The sequence below is a fragment of the Chionomys nivalis genome, chromosome 26 (genome assembly GCF_950005125.1).
Source record: "Chionomys nivalis chromosome 26, mChiNiv1.1, whole genome shotgun sequence".
In the NCBI taxonomy this organism is placed as follows: Eukaryota; Metazoa; Chordata; class Mammalia; order Rodentia; family Cricetidae; genus Chionomys; species Chionomys nivalis.
In genome coordinates this window covers 9088390-9102850 of record NC_080111.1, presented here as the reverse complement: position 1 = coordinate 9102850, position 14461 = coordinate 9088390, and the positions used below count along the sequence as shown (strand labels likewise).

The window sequence follows — 14461 nt, the reverse complement described above, 5'->3', positions numbered from 1 at the left end:
TGATCAACAAAAATATGACTTCCTAGAAAATTAATCTGTGCTACAAAATATATACCGACCCTACACAAATCACAAGGTTTATATAGTTTTAAAAGCTGTATTCTTGGGTGCGGGTTGTCCTGGAACCATTCCTCAACAGACACCCAAAAAGTAAAGTAATTTGACAATGAGGACATTCATTCTACTCAGAATTTCAATAGCTCAAAAAGTAACTCCCCAGTATAGTATAGCTGATACTAGCCTTGCCTTTGGATGGAAGATAGAATGATAACTACATTCCAATACAGACACATGTATAGTAGAAGGCTGATGATAGATTATATTTGTGTACACCATATTTAATAGTCACCCACTCGTTATCTCCAGTTTAAAAAACTACTGTCCGCCAAGTTGTGTCCTTTTTGACCCAGTGTCCTCCACTTTAATCCAGTCACTCATTGCCCTACAACATAATGATTCTCTCTTTCCCCAGTGCATCCACTTTGTAGTTGAGGTCGTAAACCTAAGACTCTTCTTGGTCACTATAGCACCATCTCACGTAATACAGCCTTTTTGTAATAGAATTATATGAAATTCAAAGGAAATGTATGGTATTTACAATTTCAGTAATGCAGATGAGTATTTCGAGGACAAGTATAAAGGCAGTTGGCACAAACAGTTGCCAAGGTTCTGATTGGTTTATCCCTGGGCCCCTCTCGGTAAAACAGAGAATAAGGCAAACTTACTCTGTGACCTTTCAGGCCTGGGAGACCAGGAGCACCAGGGAAGCCTCGAGCGCCCTGTGGGAAAGGTACATAGAAAATTACGGTCATTAATAAAACCGGAAAATGGCTTAATATGCCTTTGCCCCAAGGTAGCTGACACATCTTTTTCACCAACATATTCAAGAGAAGAACAGGATACTTTTGCCTAGTAAAATGTTACTGGGGTAATCAAAACTAGGAAAGCAAGCACCATGTTAAAAATGGAAGAGCCCAACACACAAAGATGTGGGTTAATGAGCCAGCTGCCCATTTGCTGATACTTCACTGTCTACTGACAAGGGACAATAAATAAATAAATAAATAAATAAATAAATAAATAAATAAATAAATAAAATATTAATGGATCAACACGTGCAGTGTGTAAATTGACTAGGTCCAGGCATACAGAAGAAACTTCAGAAGAGGAACCCTGGAGAACACATTGTCCTGTTTTCCATTGAACTTCATCTGGATGGAAGAGGTGTCCTTGTATGTAGCAAGCCAAGGGCTTCAATCATTTCTACTGTCTGAATATGGTAGTTTTATTATGATCCAGACTTTTAGAGGTCAGGGTTCAGAGCAAGCTTTGTAAAATGATGGCTGCTGGAAAAGCGAGTGAGCAGCTAAAATATCCGACAGAAAATCAGGAAATGCGAGGGTAGCTTTGGGTCCTGACCCAGTCATGTCTAGGTTTCTGCTAATTCTATGTCTCTTCTAGTCAAGCACATTAAAGCAGAAGAATAGAAATACAACCACAAATAAAACCCAGTCGAAAACCCTTTTTGAAATGATATTAAGGCTTTTTCCATATAGTGTTTTTCAGATGATAGTGATCCAGTAACTCAGTCATGCTCTTATTATTTTGACTACATGTATTTGGTTTTGCATTGAATTCCTGTGACCGCTGTCATTGGAAGGTTCTAGATCCTGATAGCACAGATTGGTGCTATCATCCAGCTGTCAGATTTCAACCGTGGTTATCAATTCTCAAATGCCTAGCACTTAGCCTTCTGCTTCGTTAGTGAGCAATCAGAAAATAATCATCAGTTTGATGGCAAACTGAATTAAGATTTGAATGCCTCTAAGCCCAGTCGCTGTCACCAGTCCCTTCCAGCGTAGCTTCTCTTGTCCCAGTTCCTACACATACGGCAAAGTCCTTTCACTCCGCACACCATAGCCTTTACTCAATTTTACTAAATGAATAAATAAGAAACCAGACTAAAAAGTTTAGTTGATAAGATCAGAGTAATATTTTCTGTGACTTCTTGTAGGGAAAGTACCTCGGCATTTTGAGACTATCACAGTTAGGATACCTCATCTCCGAAAACAATGAGGTATCACTAATTCTTCTGTGGATGCAACCATGCTTAGAAAATCTTTCATATCAATAAGTCCCTTAAAGGTTTTGGACCGGCATCCTCTCTCTCACTGAGATATAACTCCCTTAACATCGAACAAGCCAGTTAGTGCACACCCATCCAAGCCTATGGGGAAATAGCTGAGCTGTTATTTCAAATAATTAGTTAACTTCAGCTTTGACGATCGCAGGGGAAATTCCTATGTAATTGCATATTCTAGTATGACAAGGACATGAACTGGATGTTCTGATGCTCAAGAAGAATGCTCCTGCTGACCCAGAGCTGTCATCACAGCGTGAATGTGCGGGGTTGCGGTGAGCTTGCCCAGAGCATCTGCGCCGTCCTGGCGGGGTACCTCTCCTCCCCACAGAGATGCTCGCTGTGAGCACAGGCGGGAGTACAGAAGGCCATGGAGGAAAAGGACATCTGTCCTGGCTGCTAACCCTCACGCCTTAGCCTTATACCCCAGGAAGATAGGGGAGCAGAGGATAAAAAGAGGAAGATGGGGGATTGCTTTCGTAATTGAAACTAAATCATCCTTAGAGCCCTATAAATCCCAGTTAAAGATCAACATCACTCTGTTTAAAAAAAAATGATCTCAGTAATGAACCTCACCAATTTTGGGAAAGTAAAGAGAGAATCATACAGTACCAGGCGGCTGTATTAAGTACAGAAACATTAGAGAATAACAGGAACGAAATGAAGGCACTGAGTTCAGCGAGGGGCTGCTGGGCGAGAGAAACTCTACGCACTGACATGCTTGAGGAGGATTTTTGCTCCTTCTGTCTCTAATTCTCTCCATTCTGGTCTAGCACACCCTTAAAGAAACTAAACAAAGCAACGTGGAGCCACAAACAGGCAGATTTGGAAGCCGTTCACGGTCCCTGATCTCGAAATCCGGTGGAGCGGGCTGACACATGTGTTCCTTGAATGAGTCAAGGGAGAACGAAACAGCTGTGTTAGGGCAGCCTGGCCACGGACGCGTCTTCTCCTGAGATTTTAGGACCCAGCATACTAATAAAGGATTTTAGGCAACATTAGGACTTGGTGAGCAGCCAAAGGAGCAGCCTGTCCACAGTTTAGCCCCCAGCTGATTGAAAACACACACGAGGCAACAACCTCAAGCCGCTACTTCCGTTAGACGGGCTGCTATACAATAAAAATATTTGGAGATCAACAAAACTCAGGTGTTATGGATTATAAGTAGGTCACTTTGGTGACTTCTTAATTGTGGAAATTTTGAGTTTTGGGAGTATCCATGAGAGTTATAGTTATGACCCAATTGTTTGGCTCCAGGGTTTGCATCTGGCGCCAATACAATTCTGGGAACTGGGATTCACTGTAATGCTGGCAGAACGGCCCTCCACATCTGCATGTCGACAGAAGAGGATATCGCTTGGGTGTCTGCATTTACCTAGTGTCTAATACATGTGTGTACAATGCGCTGCAAGTTTCGCATTCTTTATTTTTTTTTTATTTTTATTTATTTTTTATTTATTTATTTTTTTTTTTTTTTTGGTTTTTCGAGACAGGGTTTCTCTGTGGCTTTGGAGCCTGTCCTGGAACTAGCTCTGTAGACCAGGCTGGTCTCGAACTCACAGAGATCCGCCTGCCTCTGCCTCCCGAGTGCTGGGATTAAAGGCGTGCGCCCGGCTCGCATTCTTTATTTTTGTGTCATTATATTGATCATGAACTTACCGGTGACCCTGAGAATCCCACTTCGCCAGTGTTGCCATTCCTTCCAGGTTCACCCTTTACAGGAAGAAGGAGGTGAGAAGTGCGGAGAGATTAAATACCCTTCTCTGAGATTGCCTGATAAAGTGCAGATGGAAAAACCTGTACAGATTTTTTTTTTGTGTGTGTGTTATACTGCAAACAGTGTAGAAACAGAACCCAGGCTCGATTTCTGGTCACATTAACCCTGCAATTCAGTTTATCATGCTTCTTTGAAGTTGCCAGAAGAATAAATGGATGCAAAGCAACCCGTTCTGATCTAGCCATTTTCAGACCCTCACAATTTGCATGCAGAGGGATCGGATATAGCTCAAAGCAGAGACCCTGTCTATCATGCACAATACCCCAAGTTGATCCCTAACACAACAAAAATTAAAATAAAATAAGCATTTGTTATATGTTCAGATTAACTCATCTTCCCAGTCTTCTAAAAGACACACACACATAAATTGTTTGTTTTCAAAGATAAATCTTAATAAAAAAAAATCCTGGAGAATTCAGGAGAGATAATATCTAGTAATTTAACACTCTCATAATAAAGAGTCCTTTCAGGTTTTGGAGAACTTTAACCTGTGTCCCCCAGTTTAGAGTGGATTTGATGGGAGTTGAAGGGGTGAGGTGATGAAAGGGAATTGGAGCCGAATTTTCGCCTGACCCATGTAGCTCCTAGTTAGCCTCATCTACACTCCAAAGCAATGGGAAACTTACATCTTCTCCAGGTTTCCCAGGGGGCCCCTCTGGTCCACGGGCACCAATTGGACCCTAAGAAGAAAGCAAAACAAAAACCAAAGAATATTCACCTCCTCCTTCCAAGGCTATTCAAATCCTATTGAAACAATGGAAAGATATCAAACAGCATTACTAATGTTTAATCACCTGTATGTCTCGGATCTTGTGCTTGGGAATAGAGATGTTGAATTGCACAAATCTATGTATCCATACTTTCCACAACACTCAAGTCCCTGGGTTAAAATACTGTGACTTAGAAATATAAAACTTAAGTATAATCCATAGCACAGGACCTCAGGGACCGTCATTTCTTGCTACATTATTGTAGCCTAGGAGAACAAATACCCCCACAACACCTCATAGAGGTAGAGTCCCGTGAAATGGGTTGACACATTCATTCCACACTCACCATTGGTCCAGGCTCGCCAGGCTCACCGGGAGGTCCTGATGGCCCAACGCCACCCTAAAGTTCAGAACGAATGATAAATGAACCGAAGAAAAGCAGAATACCAAATTCTGTATCCTTAACAATGCATAGTGTGGGGGTTGCTCTCTGCCTCTTTCCAGGCATGGAATATCAAGGAAATTACTGAATCAGAATATAATGCAGTTTCACAATCTTAAAAATCAGGTTAATGTTAGGACTAGGTTTATTGGCCTATTTAGATAAAGGAGTCTTCAAATAGGGCTAATGCAGATTGGGTACTCAATCAATAGTATCTAGCATCATCATCATCAACCACCTTACCATTATCAACTATCTCTCTGTTCAGCAATGTAATGAATTCAAGTCCATACAGCCGATCATGACAATGAGATGACCTCGAATGAGCTAAAGATGTTTCCTTTTGAAGCATTCTTAGCCAATGCCTATTGGATCATTACAAGGAGTCTACATCATAGTTCTACTAGCATTTGATAGGTGTGGAAGGAAAGTATATAGTATTAGGATCATACAGATTCCACAAAATAACTACCTCGGCCTTAGTTTATAATAATACTAATTGGGAAGGGCCTTTAGTTATCTGATCGTAAAGTCTGAGAGTTGGCAATAATCAGTTGTGGAAATCATCATGACATGAGATGATGTTCTCTTGTTTTAGAACCAAGGATACATGGATCCTAGTGTCAGAGGTCAATCACATAGAGAAATCAGATGATGCACATTGAGGACCATTGAGAAACTTGGAGGGCTAGGGAGACAGCTCAGTGGATAAGCATTTGCTGCACAGGCATGAGGAGGATCGGAATGTGGAAACCTAACACACATGTGAGAGCCAGGCAGATAGACAGACAGCCTGTGATCCTTGTGCCGGGGAGAGGGACAGGAACAGGGCATCTCTGGGGCCCCCCAGCCAAATGACTGGCTAAACCAGTGAGCTACCAATTCAGTAAGAGACCCTGCCTGCAAGAGAGAGACTCTGCTCCAAGAACTAAAGCAGAGAGCTACCAAAAAAGATGTATGACTTCAGTCTCTGGTTTGCGCGCGTGCTCTCTCTCTCTCTTTCTCTCTCTCTCTCTTTTTCTTTCTCTCTCTCTCTTTCTCTCTCTCTCTCTCTCTCTCTCACACACACACACACACACACGTTATCAAGAAACTTTGAAAAAGAAAGCTGCCTATGCTACTAAGTGGGTGAGGATTGTTTGGTAGATGCCATTCCAAGTGATAATAACACAGTTTAATGTTCTGCCCCAAGTAGTCATGAAACGTGAACCTTATTTGTGCTCTTTCTTTATGTTGTAGTATATAATTTCATTGTAAAGAACACTTACTTGCTGTCCTTGTAAACCTTGAGGTCCCCTTGGGCCAACAGGACCCTTAAAAACAAGTGAGAAGAAAAGTTACTTCATATTCAAGTTGCATTATATCTATTTTTAGATTTATTGATTTTATTGTATGCATATGAGTGGTTTGCTCATGTGTATGCAGGTACACCATATATGTGCCTGGTGTTCTGGGAGGTCATAAGAGGGTATTATATCCTCTGGAATTGGAGTTGTGAACCACCAGGAGGATGCTAAGAATCAAACCTGGGTTCTTGGCAAGAATAGCTGCTCTTAATAGTTGAGTGACCTCTTCAGTTCCACAACTCATGCTTTTAAAATGGTGAATGTGTTTTAGAATCTGGGAAGTGACGATTGACTAGAGGGCCATACTGACATGACCTTGGATTTGCTTTTCTGGGAGGCAGATGCACTCAGGGCGATTAAATTTGACTGATGTGTGTGATGATTTCACTGTGTAGCCTCTTTGCCATAAACACGCCTGTGCACACCCAGTGTCTTTATGACAAGGGCCCACAGATGAGCAAGTGGGAGATTCTGATAAAGCAAAACATCTGAAGAGGGAAAATCTTGGCACCCACACAATACTTACAGATAACCAGTGTGATGTTTCCACTCTAGGGAGGGCTGGCTTAAATACCAAGCTAAGTCAACAGTTTATGAAACCAGCAATATGGGCCAGATCATTTTCAATGTCAGTTTAAATTATCGGGGATTGGGTTTTCTGGAACAACACATATTAAAAGCATAAGCACAGGTTTCTCTCATCTAAACATGAAGTGATTCCCCTGAAGCAGAGGGGATGCAGTGGGAAGTGAAAACTTAGGGGGGTTTTAACTCCATTTGAGAAAAATGAAACTTCATGTCAAACCTTCTAAATAAAATCAGTTTAGCTAAAATAAATCTCAATCGAGTAAATGCTGCTAAATTCAGTTTAGTTCATTCTATATTCTAGCTACTAAGGAGAGGAAGCACCTTTAAAAATAAGAAAGTTGAAAAGTAGCCACTTTGGAAGACAGAGACAATGACTCGGAAAGGAGAAGAGTGGGAAATTCAAGAAGGAATACCAAATTGTGTGCATGTATAAAAACAATATAAGGAAATTCATTATTATGTACAACCAATATAAGTTAATAAAACATTAATTTTAAATTAAATGACTTTAAAAATAAAATTTTGATAAGATAGTGGTATGAATATGTATGTAATTTAAATTCAAAGTTAAAACATTAGATATCGCAGAAAACTATCACAAAACAAGCAATTAATAGTGAGTTAGAAGATCATGTTTGAGGTAACCTAAAGCTGGCCTTAAAGAGGCTTGATATCTGTGAGGTGTGACTTTATTTTGCATCGTCTGAGATTTAATTAACATGGACCAGTTTTAAATTATTAAGTTCAAAAGGCAGTGAAGAATTGGTGTGAAGGGTGTTAGTTCTCTCTGTGTGTCTGGAATCCTTCACATTTCCAAGTTAAGAATCAGTTCAAGAAGCTGGAAAATTCACAGGGCTGAAGACAAAAGAGGAATAGCCAGGGAAGCAGAGCTGCTGGACTATGGGTGTCCGGTCAAAGGATGCTAGTTCAGTAGAAACTCATAAAGATGGAAATGACCCAACATTTGTTTGAGAAGTCAAACAAGTCAGGGTTTCTAATTGACACTATAAAAATAATAAATACACTTTTATTATAAAGAAATAGTCTTTTTTGATGGTAGTCATGTCCTCTTCCTTAAGTGTGAAATGAAATATGCAGACAGATGTTGATTGATGCTCACAAATAGTACATAAGGGTATGACTGGAACATTCCTGGACTTTCAACTCACACACAGCAGGACTTGCAAAATAAGTTAAATGTCTTGATAAGTGTGTTCTAAAATATTCTAATTTTATTTATATTAATGAAATGTGTGTATGTATGTGTGCATATGTGTGTGAACGTTTATGTGTGTATGTGTGTGCTTATGTTAATGCATGCATATATGTGCATGTGTGTGTGCATGTAAGTGTATATGAGCATCTATAGGTGTTTCTGTGTATGTATGTGCTTCTGTTCATATGTGTGCATGTATGTTTGTGTGTGCATATAAGTGTGTAACAGTGTATGTGTGTATGAGTGTGTGTTTGTGTTTCTGTGAATGTATGTGCTTCTCTGTGTGTTATTGTGTGCATCTGTGTGTGTTTCTCACTGTGTGTGTGTGTGTGTGTATACTTGAGTGTCACGGTGCACATGTGAAAGTCATAAGAATCTAGTCTCTCCTACAGTATGTTTCTTGGGGGTTGATCTCAAATCAGCAGGCTTGGCAGCTGTCGCCTTCACCAGCTGAGTCTCCTCATTTGCTTACAATTTTATCTAACTCACTCAAGCTTCCCCATCTAGAAGTTTCTTTCAACTAATACTTTACCAGGAAACTGTGTGCTTACCACAGAGCCAGGCATGAGTCCCACTTGACTCCCAAGTCCGGATTTTTCATCCAGTCCTGCCATCTGAGCTGAAAAGGGCTGGAAAGGTAGACATTGACATTATTTACACTGTAAAAGATGTGTATCGCAACACTTCTAATGGTGAGAAATGTGCACACTCCGCTTTCTCTATCAGACTCTTCTAAGCGCCATTCTGAATATTTGACTTTAGTACGCAGAGAAGAATTCAAGCTACTTTTTTTCTGTGCGTGAGTTTGACGGGTTATTCTTCCCCCACCCCCAGGGTGTTTTCTCCATATGTTATTTCAGAAAACCTGCTGCAACCAGACACAAGCATCTTGACAGGTTCTCAGCTGCCTGCTGCGGATCTGATGTTTTCATCTGGCTCTCTCCCACCCGGAACATGCTTGTAACAGAGAAAAGCTTAAAGGATGTACTTTAAATATTTATCCTAAAGATGCCAGATTCCATTTCAGAATATTTTAACTAGATGGGGTGTTTTATTCACTCATGGAAAGTAACCTAAAAGTTGCTTTTCTGTAAGTTTACAAAATTGTTACAATCCTTTCAGTAAATCTCTGATTATTCCAAGAAGTGGGAATCATTTTATTTATTCTCGGATAACTTTAAAATACTCTGGCAATTAAACTGAATAAAACTATTCATCTATTTTCCAGCAACTTTATTAATTTCCAGATGTTAGTGAGAAATAGGTATGTTGTTCAAAATATAAACAGACTGCTCCTTCTTTAATCAGCTGGTAAGCAAATGCATGAACAGTTGTAATATACTCATAGTCTTTGGACTCTTTGGGTGGCTTTTCCTATGCAGTAAACCCCTGAGTGCCATCTGCAGCCACCAAGAGTTCAACAGGGCAGACAAAAAGAAGCATTTCGTTTGATTAAAGAAGAAAATTAAAATATAAGAAATATGTTCAATGCTGCTATGGTTTGATATAGCTTCCCCAACACACCCTAATGCCTTGGGTTAAAATCTTGGTCCCCAATGCAACGTTCACAGGTGGAGTATTGGAAAGTAACTGGACCATGGAACTTCCCAATGAATTCATTCACCAATGGAGTCATTAAGTCAAAAGCATGGGTTGGAAGGAGGTAGAGACATTCAGAAGTGACATCCAGATGCATGAAATTATCCAAGTCACTGCGAACATATTCTGGGGAACTCTGTCTTATCCCAAACTCTTCTTTTATTTGTCATCTTCCTAACCATGGAGAAGGGAATGTTTGTTCTATCAATGTTAGACGAGGATGCTCTACCCTGCACAGGCCCTGAAACAAGGGAGTCAGCAGCTATGGATAGAAACTTCTCACACTGTGAACCAATCATCTCCCCTGTAAATTGTTTCTCACTAGCATTTGTCATGGTGACAAAAATGTCTCCCCCAAGAGTCTGTACAACCTCGTGTTCTCTCCATCACCACAAGTATGGCATCCTCTCTTGGGAGGATGCAGGTTTGGTTTTGGGAGCCTGGGGAACAGCAGGACAGAGATGTGCATTCTTCAGTTCATTGTATGAACAGTGCACTATTCTCTCAGTACCCCCAGAAAAAAGTGAGGGTTTGGGGGTCTGGAACTACCACTGGAGAACAAAGAATTTGATGTAAACCTTGAGAAAAGGATGCTTTGGATTTTCCAACAATCCCTTGTGAATTTATATGTTTCACTGTAGTTCTCAGTAGATCTGCATTCATGCCACAGGTTCGGAGTAAAGTATCAACTTCTGAACAGATACAGTCTAACACCATCAGGCTGAATTCACGATTCATGTATCACCTAACTGTTACACTAACCAGAGCACACAACTCACCCTGCTCATTCCATCAGGCCCTGGGTGAGAGGGATGTCCAGGAGGCCCTGGGGCACCAGGTTGACCAGGAACACCTGGCTCTCCATCAATTCCCTGAGGACCACGAGGACCCTAGGAAAGAAAACCACTGGACGTTAGAACCACTTTCAAATAAGTGCTCACTAGGAAGCTGAATACACAGACTTCGAGAGGACAAGCATGGTCATTATAACAGACAATCTAAACACTGTCAATTTCCCCTACTGCTCAGGGCTTCTGTCACTGAGACACAGTCTTGGTAAGAATTTTATTTGATGTGTTAAATCTTATAATAATTCGAAAATCAAGTAACCTCAGCAGCAGTCTAGAATGAGGCTGATTGCTGGACGGTGGTGGCGCACGCCTTTAATCCCAGCACTCGGGAGGCAGAGGCAGGCGGATCTCTGTGAGTTCGAGACCAGCCTGGTCTACAAGAGCTAGTTCCAGGACAGGCTCCAAAACCACAGAGAAACCCTGTCTCCAAAAACCAAAAAAAAAAAAAAAAAAAAAAAAAAAAAAAAAAAAAAAAAAAAATGAGGCTTATTTGATGAGATTATCTTGCTTATGTATATTTAATAAACAGTTTCTAAATGTATCTGTCTGGTATTACAGTTACCTGTGATGTGCCTGTTTACCCTATTTTTCACCCTATCTTCTCCTAAAATGCAAAAGCCCTGGATAGAGTTTGTGAGTCTATTTCATCTTCCAAATTGCATGAGGCTTGCAGAATTTCTGGTACTTAGTGGACACTCAATACTGTGGATAACATTTGCACACTTCACTCTTCTTTACTTTAAGTCTGGCACGCCTTATTTTCCTTCCCCCCAGGGCGGTCAGCCAGACAAATGAGACATGAGAAGCCAGTTCTCAGAGAAGTGAACAATGACCCTTCCCGCCAAGCTGCACCCTTTCCCTAACCCACATTCTGAGGGCAACTTGGGGAACAGCCACGTCCTCAAGTCTGGAAAAGCTCCGTTTCCCAGCGTCATCATTCCCATCAGGCTTGCGCATTCGTGTGTGTGTGTGTGTGTGTGTGTGTGCGTGCGCACGCGCGTGTGCATGTCTAAAACTCTTAAGCTCTCATAGGAGAGGAACAAAGAAGTCACAAGATAATTTGAAAGTGGTAAGTGGGTGTTGAATAGTAAAAAAAGCTTCTAATTCTTAGCCAAGAGAGTAACTCTACCTGGCCCACAGTCAGCAACTCAAATGTGAATCAACAATGCAGCCCAGAAGGCTGGACAAGCTGAAGAAGCTGATTGATCGTAATTTGCTGTACTCAAACATCCATATTTTTTCTGGAGTTGGCCAAATAACACTTATGTCTTTGAACTGAGAGAAAAAAAAAATAGCCTAGGAAATCCAAAGCCTGATTTCTTAGAAAAACATTCTTATATTTGAAAAATCAGTCCCCTTCTTGCCCCTCGACCAATGGCAAGTCACTCTCTAATGCATTATTGGGTTTATTTCGCTGTTGTCTTCGCCCCCGGATCACACTGTGTGGCAGGCATCTCTGCTCCAGAACACACAGAGTAGCCCTTAGCTTTGTCGGAGAGCTTTTTCCCCCAAAGCCAACTGCTTAGTACGAACCATTATTATAAACAGAAACAAAATGCTTACTCCCCAAATGTTTCCAAAATAAACAGAAAACTATATTTGCTTTATATATGAATAGAAAGCGATCTGGTTAATAGGAATTCTCGGGGTTCTTACTGCATTCGCTGGTTAAGCCAGATCAGATACCAAGCAAGGGCTGGCCGGAAGAGAGCCTACATTTTTGTTGACGTCCAATTTCTTCTATATTTTCCTGGAATTCTCTGTATGTTAGTCTATCAGAACTTGAAAATTAAGTAAATGAACACTTCTGAAAATTTTCTAAGACGAAGTGAATGTGAACAATTTAATGAGAATAAGAATGCAATGTAAACGGTTTAGTGATTAAAAACTACAAAATGAACTAGAATTAGTAATCCATTCAAATGCGTATTTTCAGTTATACTTAATCACATAATTTGTTTAAGTCAATGTTCTGTTTCGTCCTTTTATCCTCTGCATAAAAGTACTTGCAGATGGCCACTAGGTGGCGAACTTTAAACGTCCACACGAAGAAAACAGCGGACACGCTTCAATAACTTTTCCCTGCTTGTCATTTTTAGTCTGTGGTGACACCTGGAGAGCTAAAAGCATTTAAACCACTAATACCAGCGACGTAGCTCAATAGAACAGCAACGAAGAGCGCACGAGAGAACGAGAACATGCAATTTAGTCCCCTGATGTGGCCACAGCTGGTTTGGGCACTACCGTGCACCTGTAGGCCTAGGCAATTCACCCACACTGCCAGCTCGATTCTAGAAGCCTTAGCGCTTTGTCCTCTGTTTGCGTTAATGCTTTTAAAGAAAACTAGGCTGTAAGATTTCAGAACGATCTGACCTACAACAGATTCGACTCCTACTTATACGTCCAGAGTCATATGTTGCCTCCTTGCTCATCTGTTCCTTCCACAGATATCCCCACAAATACATATTTGGATACTGAAAATTCCATTGAAAATTAAGTTTTAGAAGATACAATTAGAGATAAAAATTAAACAACACAAATGCTTTTCTTTTTTTCTTTTTTAATTTTCGAGACAGGGTTTCTCTGTAGCTTTTGGTTCCGGTTCTGGAACTAGCTCTTGTAGACCAGGCTGGCCTCGAACTCACAGAGATCTGCCCGCCTCTGCCTCCCGAGTGCACAAATGCTTTTCTAGCCGAAATAAGGGGTAATGACAGCAACAAAAACGAAATCCAGTTATTCAATAAATGAAACATCTTAGATTTTATGGTGGTGTAAGAAAGCACACACTTAACAAGAGAAGAATATACCTTGTATGCAAGTAGATAATGAGATAACTGGGTTCTACAATGTGTATGTGACATCATGCTTTAGATCATGGACACACAACTTTTAGTTATAACTCATCCCCTTTGTTGGAAGTGTTGATTTCTTCCAGTTATTAAATCTCTGTAACATCTACACCATGGAAAGGCAAGAATTCTTAGGAAATAAATCTTATCCACCAATAGTTTCTTTTTTCCCCTCTCCAGTTGGAAATTTCCACAGCATCCATAAAAACCAGAGTGCAGGTGTTTTACCTTAAATGCACATTCTTGGCATCGTTCACTCGTGAATGACAGCTTCTGAATGCAGCATGATGTATGAACCTTGTTTCTATAATCAGTGTGTCGGTAATTTGACTTTATAAAATCTAACTGATTGCGGTTGTGTTATCTGACTAGTAAGGAGTGGCTAATCACTTTCATGCAATAATTTTCTCTACATTTGGAGAACTGTAAGTTCATTTCGTGATTGGAATTCTTTGTGGCGTTTAGTGAAAATGGCAGAGCCAAAGTGTCTCTGGTCCCTCGCTGTACTCAAAGGAAAAGTGCAAACCAGCACATTAGACACACATTTGGGGGGTGGGGGAAACAGTCGCCAACTTACAGGTCTTCCTTTGGGGCCTCGGTCCCCTCTTGGTCCTTGTGATCCTGGAGGGCCCTAAAATACAAAGTATGGTTATGGATATAAACATTTATGATTTTTTAAAGAATTTAATCGATAAAAGAACGTTGAAAAAGACACATCACTTTTCCAGTTTAGTGCGGTTGAAGACTGGACAGCAAAGCCTGAGCAAGCGAATGTTCTATAAACGAAAGGGCTGAGTGTTTCAGGGGTGAAGTTCAAAGAGCTGTACAGACTTAGGCACCACATAAAGGCACTGCGGAACGGAACGTATTGGTGTAACTAGCAATTGCAAATGTAGCTTCATTTTCACAGGCTAGCCGCAATGTAAATCTTTGGCCAATAAGT

The 14461-nt window shown here is 40.7% G+C and overlaps 1 protein-coding gene across 1 annotated transcript in view; it reads right to left on the bottom strand.

Annotated features, from left to right (window-relative positions):
- Window positions 1-14461, bottom strand: part of Col5a2 (collagen type V alpha 2 chain) — a 127352-nt gene that overhangs the window by 39185 nt on the left and 73706 nt on the right. The window contains exons 6-13 of the mRNA XM_057758517.1: window positions 14096-14149; window positions 10598-10708; window positions 8771-8848; window positions 6338-6382; window positions 4974-5027; window positions 4544-4597; window positions 3800-3853; window positions 726-779 (exon numbers count right to left, since the gene is read on the bottom strand). Of these exons, the coding sequence (XP_057614500.1) occupies window positions 726-779; window positions 3800-3853; window positions 4544-4597; window positions 4974-5027; window positions 6338-6382; window positions 8771-8848; window positions 10598-10708; window positions 14096-14149 (504 nt within the window). The remainder of the gene's footprint in view (window positions 1-725; window positions 780-3799; window positions 3854-4543; window positions 4598-4973; window positions 5028-6337; window positions 6383-8770; window positions 8849-10597; window positions 10709-14095; window positions 14150-14461) is intronic.